An 18,860-nucleotide genomic window follows, 5' to 3' on the forward strand; every position below is an offset into this window, starting at 1 on the left:
AACATAAAAGTTGAATACGCCAACCAAGATAGAAGAGGGGCTCATATTATTCTAAGTACATTCCTTAAACAATATGTACAGAAAAGATTCTGGGCTAAAAATGGGAGCCCACCACGAGATTTGTCGATGTCACTGTGACCTCGGGTTAACGGCCGCTGAAAATGGACAAAGTGCCACCAGAGAAGAATTCATGTTAGGGGCTAAAGATTTTTAGCCCAGTGCTAACTTACCATGTAATGCCCTGCTGGTGGCATTAGTGCAGGCATGGGAGTCGAAGTTCTCATCCACAAGCGGCGTTCCAGCTTCCAACCACCCCTGGAAGCGAGGCAAGAGTTTGCTAGGCATTGTGGGAAATTAATGGGTCAATGCCTTCTCAACAAAAAATAAATTTGAAGTGAAAAAAAGCAGTTTTCAGCCCTTATGCCATTAAAAAAAATTATTAAAAAGAAGTCCCAAATCAAAATCAAAAAACCCAGTCCAAAAGCTTAAATGCAAACTTACCTAAAAGATGGGTGTTGCCCTTTAAGAGGTGCTGACAGTGCTTCTGTCAGTCTGCTGCACCCTAGGTTTACATGGCGAGGTTAGAACTCAGCATAAAAGTCCAAGTTCGCTGTGGTGACATTAAGTTGGTGTTCCACACCGACTGATGGCACCTCTCCCTCATTTTAATTTTCAGTGCGATGAATCTTACTGGCAAGCACTACTGGGTCTGTGAAAATGGAGGACGCGTGGGACCCGCCACCAGCTGGCGAAAGAGTGGCAGCCGCTCTCTTTTTGCTATTTTTTTGCTGGTAGCGGGTGGCCTAAAGCCCTCGAATTTGTAGCCCAGAGTATCACAAAAAATTCAGGTTGTAAACAATTGTAGCAAATTAAGAATAATTCATAAGAAAACTTGAAATAGTCATCTGAGATATAAGGCAGACTGAAGAGCAGCACCGACAGAACCCTTGAAGCAGATCACCTACCTGACTTCACAACCACAGGGAAAGCACAACCCAGCTTGCTGCACAGGGAGTAAAGAAAGACTACAGCACAGGGAATTTGTACACTTAAAAAATGTAACGGTTCCATTAGCCCTCCCAGGACAAGAATGTTCCAACCATGTTCCTCTCCCAACAGTGCAAAAGACCAATAGATTTCAATTTATTTTAAATATTTTGTTTCCTTAATGGAAAAAAATATTGCTCTATTTTACAATTTGTTCAACATACTTACAAAAAAAATCCAAAGAAAGGCAACAAGTATAGCACAATACAGAGATGCTAAAGAAACTAAATATTTTCTTAATGAACAATGACTATGATTGATTGAAGAGTGAAAAAAGTTTTTAAATCATGAAGGTAAACCGATGGAGAAATTGGAAAGTTCTTTGTCCCGAATCAGGAGAGCATAATAAGGGAAATGATTCTAAGCTAAGAAAACCTTGAGCTGGATGAAACTCAGAAGCGAAGCACAGTGATTATTAGAATCTTCCATCCCAGTTCCAGGAGTCACCAAACTGGCAAACTCAGTACCTGCTCCCAATCAGTATCCAGGACTAGCATGAAAACCAATCCTTGAGACTCTAGGGAAAAGTGCTCACCATCTGCCTCATAGATAAAACTAACAGAGAGAAGGAAAGCCTGAAATGGCAGATCTCTGTTGACTGGAAAACTAACATGCTGATAATAGTAATGCTTCCTACAAGGAAGATTTTTAAACATTTGTATTTTAGAGAATGCTTCCGTGGAAGGATTTCTTTATACTTGAAGCAGAAGGCTATTCAAGAGGGGGGGGGGGGGACGGGGGACGGTGGTAGGGAGGGAGGGAGCTGTTCTCTTTACTACCTTCTCACATTATGTTCATATTGTGATTCTTAGTAACAAAACAAGTCAGAAACAAAATGAGCAGGTTAGCTTAGAATATAGTGACTGGTGCCACCCATAAAGAATAACAAGTAGTTTTTAAAAATTGCCTCACCTGTTTAATGTGAAGTTCATTAGGTATTATTGTAGTTCCGTGAATGGATCCCGTTCCCGATGACCATTTGGTACTTGATTTTGCCCAGGAAAATGGAGTAGGTGAGGTAATCAAGACCCTTGTCTTTATACTCCAGTCAGTATAGCAGTCTGAGTAAATACTAGGCTGAACTGGGTTACTTTCAACCGATGCCTAAGAAATTAAAAACATTTTTAAAAGTTGTGATGCAAGACTTTATACGATCAGCAAAGATCGTATCTCGACATTTACCACACTCATACTATTTTCTTGAAGGCATGGACCAGTTTATGTTGGCAATCAGAATTTCTACCATTATTGCATTTTGAATAAAAACTATTTATTCATAGCCAATTATTCCAAAAATGATATCCTGTACGTTTATCCTTCAATCAACATAACAAAAACAGATTATCTGGTCATTATCTTATTACATTGCTGTTTGTGGGAGCTTGCTGTGCGCAAATTGGCTGCCATGTTTCCTATATTACAACAGTGACTACACTTCAAAAAATACTTCATTGACTGTAAAGCATTTTGAGACGTCTGGTGGTCATGAAAGGCGCTATATAAATGCAAGTCTTTCTTTCTTTGTAATGATGATTAAAATTTAATTTTAAAAAGAGTGGATAGGTCAGTGAAGTGGTTTTCAACATAGTTCTATTTATTCTGAAATCTGGGTTTCAATTCAGCCAGACTGGTGGAAAAGCCTCTCCATTTCCTTATAGTTGTGTGGACACCCAACACAAATATGGAGATGAGAGAAGTTCCCTCTGATACTCCAGCTGGGTCAGTAATGGTAGTTCCCAGCAGGTCAGTGCTTATGCCGGAATCAAAAGCCCGTTGATTTTCAAGGCCATAGTGTATCATAAAAATATCTGGACATTCAAAATGTTATCATCTTGCAAGGCAAGTCACAGACTGTAAACAAGAGGGCAGATAACAGACTCCTGGTGCCACTGCGGGGTAACCACAATGTAGAATCAGCTCATTTACATATTTTGACACAGCTCCTGCTCGACACTCTCTCACACGCAAACATAAATGTGTATTCACAGCTGCCCAACACACTGCAATGGTTCAAAGTATTACTGCTAATGGTATGATTAATCCTTTCCTCTAGGTGGCCACCAAGAGGAGGCGATCTAAGAGCGAATGAAAATTTGTGACTTACTGGCCAGAGGGTCTGCTTAAGGGCCCCTACAACTGCTGAGAATGGAGCTTGGATTTCTCTCCGAAACAGATGAGATGCTGAAGAGCAATGTACCTTTAATAAGAAGAGACTGAGTGTAACGTAGCCAAGTTTGCTGACGATACAAAGATGGGAGGAAATGCAATGTGTGAGGAGGACACAAAAAATCTGCAAAAGGACATAGGCTGTGAGTGGGCAAAAATTTGACAGATGGAGTATAATGTTGGAAAGTGTGAGGTCATGCACTTTGGCAGAAAAAAAAAATCAAAGAGCAAGTTATTATTTAAATGGAGAAAGATTGCAAAGTGCCGCAGTACAGCGGGACCTGGGGGTACTTGTTCATGAAACACAAAAGGATAGTATGCAGGTACAGCAAGTGATCAGGAAGGCCAATGGTATCTTGGCCTTTACTGCATAGGAGATGGAGTATAAAAGCAGGGAAGTCTTACTACAGCTATACAAGGTATTGGTGAGGCCACACCTGGAATACTGCGTGCAGTTTTGGTTTCCATATTTACGAAAGGATATACTTGCTTTGAAGGCAGTTCAGAGAAGGTTCACAAGGTTGATTCCGGGGATGAGGGGGTTGACTTATGAGGAAAGGTTGAGTAGGTTGGGCCTCGACTTATTGGAATTCAGAAGAATGAGAGGTGATCTTATCGAAACGTCAAAGATTATGAGGGAGCTTGACAAGGTGGATGCAGAGAGGATGTTTCCAGTGATGGGGGAGACTAGAACTAGAGGGCACAATCTTAGAATAAAGGGCCGCCCTTTTAAAACAGAGATGAGGAGAAATTTCTTCTCTCAGAGGGTTGTAAATCTGTGGAATTCGCTGCCTCAGAGAGCTGTGGAAGCTTGGACATTGAACAAATTTAAGACAGAAATAGATAGGTTCTCAAACGATAAAGGGGATAAGGGGTTATGGGGAACGGGTGGGGAAGTGGAGCCGAGTCCATGATCAGATCAGCCATGATCTTTATTGAATGGCGGAGCAGGCTCGGGGGGCCGTATGGCTTACTCTTGTTCCTATTTCTTATCTTCTTATAAGAACCCAACCAAATGAAACAGCACCTCACCCCACTCCCCACCTCCATCCCCTTGCAAAGTCAGTTTTAGATGGGCACTGGTCAAGCCTTGGAACTGCATTATGGAAATCCCCTCATCGGCATTAAGTACCATTCCACAATGATAGTTGTGCACATGCTCCAAATACTTCCCAATCGCAGGCATGAGCGAGTGGCCCTCAGGCCTCCAAGCCCATTAACGTCACGCTTGAGGACCCAAAGTACAGAAGTGTTTCACCCACCTCCACTTCCATTATCAACAATAACTACATTTATAGAACTCTTTTAATAACACAGAAAAAAAGTTCCAAGGTGCTTCACAGAGGCCAAATGAGAAAAATTAATGCATATGGGATCGTTGGCTTTATAAATAGAAGCAGAAAGTACAAAAGCAAGGAAGTTATGCTAAATCTTTACATATAACTGGTTAGGCCTCAGCTGGAATAGTGTGTCCAATTCTGGGCACAACACATTAGGAAGGATTTCAAGGCACTGGAGAGGGTGTTCTCCTTGGAGCAGAGAAGTGTAAAAGGAGATGTAATAGATGTGTTTAAAATTATACAGAGTTTGATAGAATAAATAAGGAGAAACTTTACACTAGGAGGACGACACAGATTTAAGATAATTGGCAAAGGAGATGAGGTGAAATTATTTTACGCAGCGTGTTGTAATGGTCTGGAATGCACTACCTGAAAGGGTGGTGGATGTGGAATTGATAAGGGAATTGGATAAATACTTGAGAAGGAAAAGTTTGCAGGGCTATAGGGAAAAGAGTGGGGAGTGGGACTAATTGGATAGTTCTTTCAAAGGTAGGCCAAATGGCCTCCTTCTGTGCTGCATTATTCCAGGATTCTATGAAAAATAAATAACTTGCATTTATAGTCTTGTATCACATCCTCAGGAAGTCCCAAAATGCTTTACAACCAATGACTTTTTTTTTTAAGCACAGTCACTGTTATTATGTAGACAAACACCAGATAATTATTACTTGGAATCCAAGTTGCTAAAACAGGAAGAATCAGCACCTCCAGCAGAGGATGAGATAAAATTGAAAATAAAACTATGACAGTGATATACAGGAACAGCTCGAGTTATTTTGGTTTCACTGGAGAAAGTAAAAGAAATCCTCACAGGACTAACTTGCATTCTTGGAAAAGAACCAAGCATAGTTAAAAGCTTGTGGAACTGAACATCCAGTGTGGGAGGACGAAGGTTCAATTCCACCAATCCATTTGGCTCCTGATCTGAGCCACACCAAAGTGGGAAACCATGAACAGAACTTGCAGTGTCTCCCAACAGGAAGACAGAAAATAAAACAATGACAAGGTGGAGCAGCCTGGGGAGTAAATCACAATTCCAAGCAGCCAGCATTAGTGTAGGTCTGTCAGCAGGTTGCTTGCCCTCTTAGCACCAGAATGATTAGTCCAGGAATAACTACCATGAAAATAAAATGATCAATGATACAATATATTTAGGGGTTGATAACGAGTCCATGTGCAGTGCTGGTACTTCTCGCCAGCCCAGCCACGTTAGGGAGCAGGTGTTTCATTTAAATGAAATTCAGCGGCCTCATGAGCCTCGCACACAGCTTGTATGCTGGCATTGACACCTCCAATTCATCGAGTGACTGCCATCATGTTATCTGCTCTGTACCATCAAGTACCAATCTAACTTTTAAAATATAGACAAAAAACAAGGCAAGTTTTGCCCATGTTTAGTCTTGCAACAACCAGCACGACACAATTTAAAAAAATATGGTGGTACAGCAGGCGACCGACTTTGTATTGACTGTAAACAGCTGATTGTCCTGGAAGCTTACAGCTCTTTTGCATATTAAGAAAAGACACCAGCACTGCAAATGTCAGTAAATTGCACTCAATATGCATTTGAGCAGGCCTGCACAGAGATCCTTCATCCTGTATAGTAGCGCAGCCAGGGCGATTTAAGATGTGTTCTCCACCTACACCACTAGATAAATGGTCATGGTACTATAACAGCAAAGGCAGCATGACAAGTGAAGCTCTCCTCTTCAAGCCTAGAAGTCATTCACTTTCACGATGATTGTGTTCCAATTACGCAAGGAAGAGGGATCCCAATGGAGCACGAAAACTAGACAGCACTGAGTCTTACAGCACTTTGGTTTATTAAAGTCAAACAGCTCCTATATTTTATTTATAAACTTGTCCTCTACTGAGCTTTACAGTAAAACCATTATTTATCAGTCAGCTATGTCAGCTGGTACATGAAGTGCAGATCATTTTATTGCTTTTTATTTGTCATTTTTTCTGTAATATATTTGGGGGTTTTCTGCTGTACCTGATCTCATTTAGTGCTCATCACGTCCATACTATGGTCTGACTTAACAGTTTCACTATTGCTCCTCACTAAATAGTTCTACATTAATACTTAGCCTGTGATTTCTCTCCATTTGCTCAGTACACTTGTCCTGTGTTTGCTCGTCAACAATCTTATATCGATCACTCTTGTTTCTGTTTCTTGCTGCCTTGGTGACTTCCTGACTTTATTATTAACAGTAACCCACCCAATCTTCTTAAACCTTCAAGACCAACATAAAAATGAATAAGCATGAACAAGAAATCATGTCTAAGAGAAAACAGCTTGGTTCGATTAACAAGAAACTGTGGGGCAAAATGGGATCAGTAACTACTGGTTGATAATCAGTCTCATAGCCAGAATGCTTTCTGAATAGATATTCATAGTGCAATATATAGGTTACGCAAGCTATTAAAATAGTCAATAAAGCCACAATTGCTCATATGGTTCTTTCATATGAAGACCTTAAATCATTAGCACCAGCCAAAGCTACATTTAATAAACATTAAAGTAAATTCATTTCTTAATAAAGTGAGTAAACTGAAATAAAATGTATTTGACATTGCAAACCACATTTGTAAGTTCAGAACTTACTTTGGACTGTAGCCATGGTGATGTTGAATAAATTGGACATTGACTGCAACATTTGGGTTCACCCTCTTTAAATCTCTTCAGCTCCCCACTGATTTGATTATATTCTGCCTTTAGATACCGATGTTCATCTTTCAAACCAGCAATCTCTGTATTCAGTTTCTCATTTATTTGCTGTAGTGCCTCACACACAGTGGTCATCTGAACACCTTCGCAGCCCGAATTAACTTTGAAGATATCCAGCAGAGTCTGTGCAGCCTCAAACCGTGCTTTTTCATCATCACCCTCTTGATGATTCAGTGATAACGATGCGACAACTGATCCTTCCTCTTGAACTGCAGGCACAGCAAAAGCAACTCTGGTTCTTTTTGGAAGATCCTTTTGTTGTCTATGGCCATACTTTTGTTTTGCCCTCTTGTGAAATGCCAAGACATTCTGAGGATAGTTAAACTGGTTTCCGCCATGTGACAGCTGGCCTGAAGAAAAAGAAGAAAAGGTGCTGATTTTACATTTTAGACCCATCAGCAAAGGTGTGAAATTTAATATTAAGAAAAGCCATAGAAAAAATGGTCAAATAACCAAGCTGCAATTTAAGTCCTTACTGTACAGAGCAGTCTTTTCATTATCTATCTGAAAATGTTAATAGTTCTATCCTTATTTTGAAGCTTTCCATGTCCTTCGTCAAGTAAAGTAAATGTTGGTCCCTTAGAAGATGAGAAGGGGGATTTAATAATGGGAAATGTGGAAATGGCTGTTTCCTTAAACAATTATTTTGCTTCTGTCTTCACAGTGGAAGACACAAAAACCATGCCAAAAATTGCTGGTCACGGGAATGTGGGAAGGGAGGACCTGGAAAACATAGAAAATAGGTGCAGGAGCAGGCCATTCAGCCCTTCTAGCCTGCACCGCCATTCAATGAGTTCATGGCTGAACATGAAACTTCAGTACCCCATTCCTGCTTTCTCGCCATACCCCTTGATCCCCCTAGTAGTAAGGACCTCATCTAACTCCCTTTTGAATATATTTAGTGAATTTGCCTCAACTACTTTCTGTGGTAGAGAATTCCACAGGTTCACCACTCTCTGGGTGAAGAAGTTTCTCCTCATCTCGGTCCTAAATGGTTTACCCCTTATCCTTAGACTGTGACCCCTGGTTCTGGACTTCCCCAACATTGGGAACATTCTTCCTGCATCGAACCTGTCTAAACCCGTCAGAATTTTAAACGTTTCCATGAGGTCCCCTCTCATTCTTCTGAACTCCAGTGAATACAAGCCCAGTTGATCCAGTCTTTCTTGATAGGTCAGTCCCGCCATTCCGGGAATCAGTCTGGTGAATCTTCGCTGCACTCCCTCAATAGCAAGAATGTCCTTCCTCAAGTTAGGAGACCAAAACTGTACACAATACTCCAGGTGTGGCCTCACCAAGGCCCTGTACAACTGTAGCAACACCTCCCTGCCCCTGTATTCAAATCCCCTCGCTATGAAGGCCAACATTCCATTTGCTTTCTTAACCGCCTGCTGTACCTGCTTGCTAACCTTCAATGACTGATGTACCATGACACCCAGGTCTCGTTGCACCTTCCCTTTTCCTAATCTGTCACCATTCAGATAATAGTCTGTCTCTCTGTTTTTACCACCAAAGTGGATAACCTCACATTTATCCACATTATACTTCATCTGCCATGCATTTGCCCACTCACCTAACCTATCCAAGTCACTCTGCAGCCTAATAGTATCCTCCTCGCAGCTCACACTGCCACCCAACTTAGTGTCATCCGCTATCACTAGGGAGGTAGTGCTGGACAGGCTAATGGGACTCAAGGTAAACAAGTCCCCTGGTCCTGATGAAATGCATCTCAGGGTATTAAAAGAGATGGCGGAAGTTATAGCAGATGCATTCGTTATAATCTACCAAAATTTTCTGGACTCTGGGGAGGTACCAGCGGATTGGAAAGCAGCTAATGCAACGCCTCTGTTTAAAAAAGGGGGCAGACAAAAGGCAGATAACTATAGGCTGGTTAGTTTAACATCTGTAGCGGGGAAAATGCTTGAAGCTATCATTAAGGAAGAAATAGCGGGACATCTAGATAGAAATAGTGCAATCAAGCAGACACAACATGGATTCATGAAGGGGAAATCATGTTTAACTAATTTACTGGAATTCTTTGAGGATATAACGAGCATGGTGGATAGAGGTGTACTGATGGGTGTGGTGTATTTAGATTTCCAAAAGTCATTCAATAAGATGCCACACAAAAGGTTACTGCAGAAGATAAAGGTATGCGGAGTCAGAGGAAATGTATTAGCATGGATCGAGAATTGACTGGCTAACAGAAAGCAGAGCGTCGGGATAAATGGGTCCTTTTCGGGTTGGAAATCGGTGGTTAGTGGTGTGCCACATGGATTGGTGCTGGGATCACAACTGTTTACAATATACATAGATGACCTCTAAGAGGGGACAGAGTGTAGTGTAACAACATTTGCAGATGACACAAAGATTAGTGGGAAAGCGGGTTGTGTAGAGGACACAGAGAGGCTGCAAAGAGATTTAGATAGGTTAAGCGAATGGGCTAAGGTTTGGCAGATGAAATACAATGTCGGAAAATGTGAGGTCATCCACCTTGGAAAAAAAAACAGTAAGAGGGAATATTATTTGAATGGGGAGAAATTACAACATGCTGAGATGCAGAGGGACCTGGGGTTCCTTGTGCATGAATTCCAAAAAGTTAGTTTGCAGGTGCAGCAGGTCATCAGGAAGGCGAATGGAATGTTGGCCTTCATTGCGAGAGGGATGGAGTACAAAAGCAGGGAGGTCCTGCTGCAACTGTACAGGGTATTGGTGAGGCCGCACCTGGAGTACTACATGCAGTTTTGGTCACCTTACTTAAGGAAAGATATACTAGCTTTGGAGGGGGTAGAGACGATTCACTAGGCTGATTCCGGATATGAGGGGGCTACCTTATGATGATAGATTAAGTAGACTGGGTCTTTACTCGTTGGAGTTCAGAAGGATGAGGGGTGATCTTATTGAAACATTTAAAATAATGAAAGGGATAGATAAGATAGAGGCAGAGAGGTTGTTTCCACTGGTTGGGAAGACTAGAACTAGGGGGCACAGCCTCAAAATACGGGGGAGCCAATTTAAAACCGAGTTGAGAAGGAATTTCTTCTCCCAGAGGGTCGTGAATCTGTGGAATTCTCTGCTCAAGGAAGCAGTTGAGGCTAGCTCATTGAATGTATTCAAATCACAGATAGATAGATTTTTAACCAATAAGGGAATTAAAGGTTACAGGGAGCGGGCGGGTAAGTGGAGCCGAGTCCACGGCCAGATCAGCCATGATCTTTTTGAATGGTGGAGCAGGCTCGAGGGGCTAGATGGCCTACTCCTGTTCCTAATTCTCATGTTCTTATGTCAAGCAGATGGTCTGGGCACTTCACGGTTGCCATCAACACTGGTTGATACAGGGTAGCACGAGTTGTGCTCCTGTGAGGAGCACAACTCGTTACACTGCTTGCCCCAGAGTAATGTTTTCCTTCTTCCGAGGAACTCAGCCAACACATATTTTACACCCAGATTCAAATAGCTGTCAAGATTGTAATTCGAACCTGGGTCTCTGTAAACACCAGGGCTTTAGAATTTTAATCGGGAAAAAGTTATTTATGTCTGATAATTGGATAACAATGTGATGTATTTTTATATTTATGTCACAAAGCATTGCATTGTATTTAATTCAAATTAAAGATTATTCATAATATACCCTAAATGGTTTAATGTGACTACTCTCAACTGCAGGTTGTAGCACTGCTCCAGGAATGTAGGTACATTGAAAGTCTAATAATTCTCCAAATGTGAATTTATTTTAGAGGAAAACAATTAATTTAGAACAGATACTTTGAGTCACATTGAAATGAATCCAGTTACTGATATTGCTCTGTCTCCAATAAGAAACCTCAAAGATCAAGAGTCCTCTCCTCAGTGGTAATGACAGGATAAAGTGAAAATAAATTATTGTCAACTTATTCTTGTCCACTTAACAGTGGTAACTGTGTCTCAAAAGGTATAGGTGTACACAGAACCTGAAATTTATATGTAGCTTTAGCTACATAAATATATTGAACTTTTGCTGCAGCGATTAAATTAAAATGATTACCACAATGAGCACTTCAATTAAAAAATATATATTAAAATAATACAACAGAAAAATAATGGTTTTAAAATAAAGGACTGATTTTTGTTCACACAGAAAACCAGCTGGTGCTCCACAATTAAAGTTATTACTGGGAAAATGACACGACCCTAACTCTGATCACTGTAACTGGGATATCTGCTTTTAATAGTGTAACGATACACATCAAAATCTTTTCACTGCTTTTTGGGCCAAATGTGTAACGTCAAAAGCTGAAAGAGGCTGCCCTGAAGGCTCAGTTATAAAGGTACTGCCCAGTTCATTTACTGATCTGCACTGAGTCAGTTGATCTCAGGCAGGAAAGTAGTGAGATGCTGCAATTGTCTTCAGCATGTGTGGGCTTTGGAGAGGGGGAAGTCAACCAGGATCTCAGCTCCTGAATGTTATTTAGAAGCTCCTACTGTAAAATGCCCGTGTGTGTGTGTGTGTGTGTGTGTGTGTGCGTGTGTGCGTGTGCACGCGCGCACACACACGCACGCACGCACATGGGGTGAAGTCAGGATTGAGTTTAGTTATGACTCCCCCTCCCCCATGGTCAAATTGCAGGCTGGCAATTCATCATCAAAGCTCACGTGAAGAATAGCCACTTTGGTTTGGCAAGAGGGCAGCTGACATCCATGGAAGCATATCTAGCACAAGTCAATACCTGCTGGAGAAGAGAAGGAAAACATTGACGGAAAAAAATAGACTAATATATTTTGTAACAATACAGATTATACATAACTCAAATGCCTCACACACTACTGTTGAAACTACTTTAGAATGTGTACATGCCAGCTCTCCCTTAATAATTTTGCATTAAAATCATCAGACATTAATCATAATACATAATCAACTTTGGATAATGGGACCAATGTCTATATATTTTATATGAATGAAAAGTAGAGAAATGTGTGTATGGAGGAGTTCTGGAGTCCTTTCCAGATCTTAATCAAGCCAATCTTGATCTACTTGCATGCTTCCAAATTCAATCTGGTTCTATAATTTAAGGTTCAATGGACCCAACATTGCCCAAGCCGTTTTTTCGGCGTACTAACCTGAGGCGCACCGACTTTGCGTGCTGGAAAGGGCGCCAGGAAAAAGGGGCCCCATCCTGGCCGCTCTTCAGAGTCCCCGGAGTCGTGGCGTGGAAACTGAAGGGAGGGGGCGGAGCAACAGGCCAGCGCAGAAAGCACTGCCGGCACCTGCATGCATGCTCCTGCCCCCTCCCAGCGCGTCCTGTGGGCCATGAGCAGGACCCAATGCTCGCAGCCCCTATCCCAGGCCGAGGGGACGCCCGATCTCGCCGCACCCTATCCCCGGCCGAGTGGACTCCCGTACCGACCGGCTGAGTTCCCGGGCAGATAGGACTTCATTTTTATTTTTTATTTAGTGGCTGTGCTGACTTTTGACTGGGGAGGGGGAGGAGTGTATGTGGCGGGGGGGGGGGGGGGGAAGAGAAAGAGAGAGAAAAAGAGCGTCTCTCTGCCTTACCCCCCCCCACTCCCTGGGTGACATCGCGGCCAGCAGTTTGCATTTCTCCAGTAGGATTTACTTCATTTTTATTAGTATTTTAATTGTTTGAGCTTTTCCTTGCAATGTTTGGTGCTTATTTGTTGAGATCCTATCCAGTTCCCTTCCCTAATGTCTGCTGAATGTGTGCTGCTTTTTCGTCACTGCCCGCAAGATTTTTCAGAGCTGGCCACATACGCTGACCTAAGTGGATTTGGAGTCAGTTTTTGCTGGCCAAAGTGGCATAAATGGCCAAAACTGGTGTGGGAACGCCCCCTTTTGAAAAAAAAATGACCTTAAAAAAAAATCGTACCTAACTGACTTACTCTGGAGCAAATTTTTTGTGGAAAATTGAATTTTTTTAAACTTACACCAGAAAAAACAACTTACTCCAAAAAAATTGATTCAAGTCATGGCCAGGATTGGGCCCATAGAATGTGCAATTTGGGGTCAATTTTAGGCAGGTCCCAGCTCGTCTTAGCTCAAGCAAAACAGCATTATGGTCACGAAAATTAAAACTAAGATTGGCCTGACAAAGTAGCGTGTTATACAGTCTTGCATTTACTTCTCTCCAACTCCTCGCCTCACGCTCCAGTATCTGGTCTCCCATGCCTCATTCGCAAACAACTCTCTTTCCTCCACACAGTTTTCTGCTTTTGGATTGTGCTTATACACATGAGCAGCATGTGGAGCAGTCAGCATTCATTCAAATGTCCCACTCTGTGGGGAACTGCCTGATCAATCACCACACTTTCCCGTAGAATACTAACTTTAAGTTTAATATGGTGACTGTTCCATCATGCACTACTGCCTCTACACACAGAGAGCAGTCCAGATGCTGAAAGGCTGGCACTGATAACTCCAAAGCAGACAGGCAAGCAGGCCTAGGTCAGAAGCAGGTGTGTGCGTTCCCCAAGAGTGAGTTACAGACCATCCACCCAAATGATATGGGTATAAGCAGTCTTAGACACTCCTCTCCCCACTCCCATTTGAACTCCCATATAGTGATCGAAATGTATTTATACATGAGGATATATAGTAGCCTGATCACAAGTGGGCTATCATACAAAATTACTATCTTCTACTTGTCAAACATATCCTCAGTGCCACTTGTGGTATGACATGAAAATAGCCTAATATGGGGTAAGAATTTACATATAAAACCTGTCTTTATACCTGCAGTGTTAATCCTATTTATAGCCTGATGGTATAGAGATTGGCTGGAGAAAGCATTCATTCAGAACTGACTAGCTTCAGCTTCAGTCATGCACATCAAACAGTGCATCAACGGGATGGGTACGTTTTCACTCTGCAAGAAACTGTATTTTTAGAATGACTAGAAATAAGAACAGCTCTAAATGATGTCTTACTTAAAATTATGCGAACAGTAACCATAAAGGGACAGTAGAATCACTATAAATGACTACTCCTACAAGGGTCATTAAACACCATTGGCACCAATATGCCATAAGGAGGAATGGTACTTTTGATAGTGTTAAATGAAGAGTATTGTACAAGAAGCATATTATCATCAATACTTGCTGTCATCAGCACCAGTGACAGACCTTTAACCTTAGGCTTTGTCTCGGCCTTCGGCACATTTCACGATCTCTTGACTATTTTTCCATAAAAAAGATTTGGAAAAAAAGTTACTTTAAATATTGTGTTGTAAAGCATAGTATTTTCGTGAAAATAAAGGAACTGGGTGGGGGTCTGAGATGGCAAGTAATTAAGCTGCTAATGAGCTAGCTTAGATGTTGTTTCCTCATGGACTGCAAATAATTAACAATTTGTTAGCTTGTCTCAGTAATCAATAAATGCCCCACACCCACTGTGTTAGAAAGTTTTTGATCTCTTTCTGGGTGAGAACAGCCAGAAATAAGGTGAGACTGGCACTAAAACAAGACAGTCTGGCTTTTGAAATCAGCTTGCTGCGGAGGCAGTCAGACAGGAGATGGCAAGGAGAGGACGTTCTGTGAGCTGTCGGACTGAATGCAGAAGAGTTACTCGGTTTGAGTTAAATAAGATGGCCCGTTAAAGTGGGATATTATATAGTATGCTCAACAGCACAAAGGCAAGTTTTATCAATTGAACAAAGTGAATTTCATCATAATGGTTGCTCTCGGTGTTCGCCTTATTGTGTAACAAAGCAAATTAATGATTCATATTGTATCGGCTCACCAAGTATTTGCTCAGTTCGGAGATATTAAAAAAATTCACATGCGAAAGACACGAGTATCCAATCCAGAGAATGCTATTATTACATCCCAGGTTATGCTATCGTACAAGTAGATATAGGACAGTGTTAGTCAACTCCCATTAAAGTAAGACACTCATACTGCTCAAGAGAGCACCTGTTACCACTGCATCCTAGAAGGTAAGCAGACTTACATGGCTCAAAATGTTCTTTTCCAACACAACCTAAGTTTGGAAGATCAAAAACTTGTAATTGTACAGGTGAGCGCTTTTCCAAGTCAGACATAATTTGGAACAGGTTCAGAGTACATTCCTCCAACAATATACCTCAGTACCAAGATGCTCATAGGAATGCTTCTCTTGCACTAGTGTGATATTTTCATTTCCAAAACCAGTCATCGTTCCAGCCTCTGAATAACTGTGAATCTAGTTCCACAATATTGGCAGTTTTGTGCTGTGAAACTGGACTGATACTCTCCAAATTCACTATAGTTTTTTAAAATTCATTCCAGGATGTGGATGTTGCTGACAAGGCCAGCATTTATTGTGCATCCTGAATTGCCCTCGAGAAGGTGGTGGTGAGCTGTCTTCTTGAACCACTGCAGTCCTTGTGGTGAAGGTACTGCCACAGTGCTGTCAGGGAGGGAGTTCCAGGATTTTGACTCAGCGACGATGAAGGCGATATATTTCCAAGTCAGGACAGTGTGTAATTTGAAGGGGAACTTGCAGGTGATAGTGCTCCCATGCATCTGCTGCCCTTGTCCTTCTAGGTGGTAGAGGTCATGGGTTTGGAGGTGCTGCCGAAGAAGCTGTGGCGAGTTGCTGCAGTGCATCTTATAATTGGTACATAAATGCAGCTACGGTGCACCTGTGGTGAAGGGAGCGAATGTTGAAGGTGGTGGTGGGGTACCAATCAAGTGGACTGTTTTGCCCTGGATGGCGTTGAGCTTCTTGAATGTTGTTGGAGCTGCACTCATCCAGGCAAGTGGAGAGTATTCCATCACATTCCTGACTTGTGCCTTGTAGATGGTGGAAAGGCTTTGGGGAGTCAGGAGATGAGAAACTCACCACAGAATACCCAGCCTCTGACCCGCTCTTGTTGCTACAGTATTTACGTGGCTGGTCCAGTTAAGTTTCTGCTCAATGTTGATCCCCAGGATGTTGGTGGTGGGGGGAATTTGGCAAAGGTAATGCCGTTTAATATCTAGGGGAGGTGGTTAGACTCTCGCTTGTTGGAGATGGTCATTGCCTGGCAGTTGTGTGCATGAATGTTACTTGCCACTTATCAGCCCAAGCCTGAATGTCATCCCGGTCTTGCTGCATGTGGGCATAGACTGCTTCATTATCTGAGGAGTTGCGAATGGAACTGTACAATCATCAGCGAACATCCCCACTTCTGACCTTATGATGCAGAGAAGGCTATTGATGAAGAAGCTGAAGATGGTTATGTTATGTCTTGAATAACGAGTCAGTCTAGATACTACAAGCTCAAAGTAAGGTGTGACTGTAGTACTTTATTACAGATCTCAGAGTGCCTCTCCAGCCTGTGAGACCTCCTTATATACATGTGTTCCCAAGGGATTGTGGGATCCCTTGGGACTCCAGGGGATAAGCCCTCTGGTAGTCAGACATGGTATTTACAGGTTTACATACATAACACCACCACTCTCTCCCCCGCTCCCCCTCCCCCACCCCCCCCACAAAGTCAATAGTGTAACTATTTACAATGTGAGTCGATCTGGGGCCTTCCTTTCCCTGGTTGATTGTCTCGGTGCAAATGCTGGTTTTGGTGAGTCGTTTGTTGGGCCCTCGCTGGGCTGCTGCGGGTGATGGCTTCTGCTTAGTGGTCAACCGCTGGATCAGTTGCCACTTGTGTGTGTGTGTGTGTTGGGGGGGGGGGTCGAAAAAGGTGGAGTCTATTGTGGGCTGTTCTGGATAGTCCATAAATCTGAGTTTGGTTTGGTTCAAGTGTTTCCTGAGGTGAGTCCATTTGAGAGTTTGACCACAAACACCCTACTCCCCTCTTTGGCCAAAACAGTGCCAGGAAACAACTTGGGACCTTGGCCATAGTTCAACAGAAATAAAGGGATATTTATATCAATTTCGCGTGACACATTAGCGCGATGATGATATGTATTCTGTTGAAGCTGCCTGCTCTCTACCTGTTCGTGTAGATCAGAGTGTATTAACGAGAGCCTTGTCAAAAGTGCCCTTTACATGAGCAGTTCAGCAGGAGGGACCCCAATGAGCGAGTGGGGTCTTGTGCGGTAACTAAGCAGGACTCGGGATAAGAGAGTCTGCAGTGAGCCTTCAGTTACCCTTTTCAAGCTCTGCTTGATTGTTTGCACTGCTCGTTCTGCCTGACTGTTGGACGCTGGTTTAAACGGGGCAGATGTGACAAGAAGTGGCTGCAGAGATAGTGGATGCATTGGTTCTGTCTTCACTAAGGACAACACGAATAACCTCCCGAAAATACTAGGGGACCAAAGGTCTAACAAAAAGGAGGAACTGAGGGAAATCCTTATGTCAGGAAATGGTGTTGGGGAAATTGATGGGATTGAAGGCCGATAAATCCCCAGGGCCTGATAGTCTGCATCCCAGAGTACTTAAGGAAGTGGCCCTAGAAATAGTAGATGCATTGGTGGTCATTTTCCAACATTCCATGGACTCTGGATCAGTTCCTATGGATTGGAGGTAGCTAATGTAACCCCACTTTTTAAAAAAAGAGGGAGAGAGAAAACAGGGAATTATAGACCGGTTAGCCTGACATCAGTAGTGGAGAAAATGCTGGAATCAATTATTAAAGATGTAATAGCAGCGCATTTGGAAAGCAGTGGCGGGATTTATGAAAGGGAAATCATGCTTGATAAGTCTTCTAGAATTTTTTGAGGATGTAACTAGTAAAGTGGATAAGAGAGAACCAGTGAATATGGTGTATTTGAACTTTTGACAAGGTCCCACACAAGAGATTAGTGTGCAAAATTAAGGCACATGGTATTGGGGGGTAATGTATTGACGTGGATAGAGAACTGGTTGGCAGACAGGAAGCAAAGAGTAGAAATAAATGGGTCCTTTTCAGAATGGCAGGCAGTGACTAGTGGGGTACCGCAAGGTTCGGTGCCGGGACCCCAGCTATTTACAATATATATTAATGATTTAGACGAAGGAATTGAATGGAATATCTCCCAAGTTTTCAGATGATACTAAGCTGGGTGGCAGTGTAAGCTGTGAAGAGGATGCTAAGAGGCTGCAGGGTGACTTGGACAGGTTAGGTGAGTGGGCAAATGCATGGCAGATGCAGTATAATGTGGATAAATGTGAGGTTATCCACCTTGGTAGCAAAAACAGGAAAGCAGATTATTATCTGAATGGTGACAGATTAGTAAAAGGGAGGTGCAACGAGACCTGGGTGTCATAGTACATCAGTCATTGAAAGTAGGCATGCAGGTACAGCAGGCAGTAAAGAAAGCAAATGGCATGTTGGCCTTCATAGCGAGAGGATTTGAGTATAGGAGCAGGGAGGTCTTACTGCAGTTGTACAGGGCCTTGGTGAGACCACACCTTGAGTATTGTGTGCAGTTTTGGTCTCCTAATCTGAGGATTAGGAGACTATTGAGGGAGTGCAGCGAAGGTTCACCAGACTGATTCCTGGGATGGCAGGACTGACATGAAAAAAGACTGGATCAACTAGGCTTATATTCACTGGAATTTAGAAGAATGAGAGGGGATCTCATAGAAGTATATAAAATTCTGATGGGATTGGACAGGTTAGATGCAGGAAGAATGTTCCCGATGTTGGGGAAGTCCAGAACTAGGGGTCACAGTCTAA

At 42.5% G+C, this 18,860-nt stretch overlaps 1 protein-coding gene across 1 annotated transcript in view; it reads right to left on the minus strand.

Annotated features, from left to right (window-relative positions):
- LOC139267220 (protein downstream neighbor of Son-like) overlaps window positions 1-18,860 on the minus strand; it is a 39,991-nt gene that overhangs the window by 12,481 nt on the left and 8,650 nt on the right. The window contains exons 2-3 of the mRNA XM_070885187.1: window positions 7,162-7,634; window positions 1,960-2,151 (exon numbers count right to left, since the gene is read on the minus strand). Coding sequence (XP_070741288.1) covers window positions 1,960-2,151; window positions 7,162-7,634 — 665 coding nt within the window. The remainder of the gene's footprint in view (window positions 1-1,959; window positions 2,152-7,161; window positions 7,635-18,860) is intronic.

Source organism: Pristiophorus japonicus, chromosome 7, assembly GCF_044704955.1.
Source record: "Pristiophorus japonicus isolate sPriJap1 chromosome 7, sPriJap1.hap1, whole genome shotgun sequence".
Lineage (NCBI taxonomy): Eukaryota > Metazoa > Chordata > Chondrichthyes > Pristiophoridae > Pristiophorus > Pristiophorus japonicus.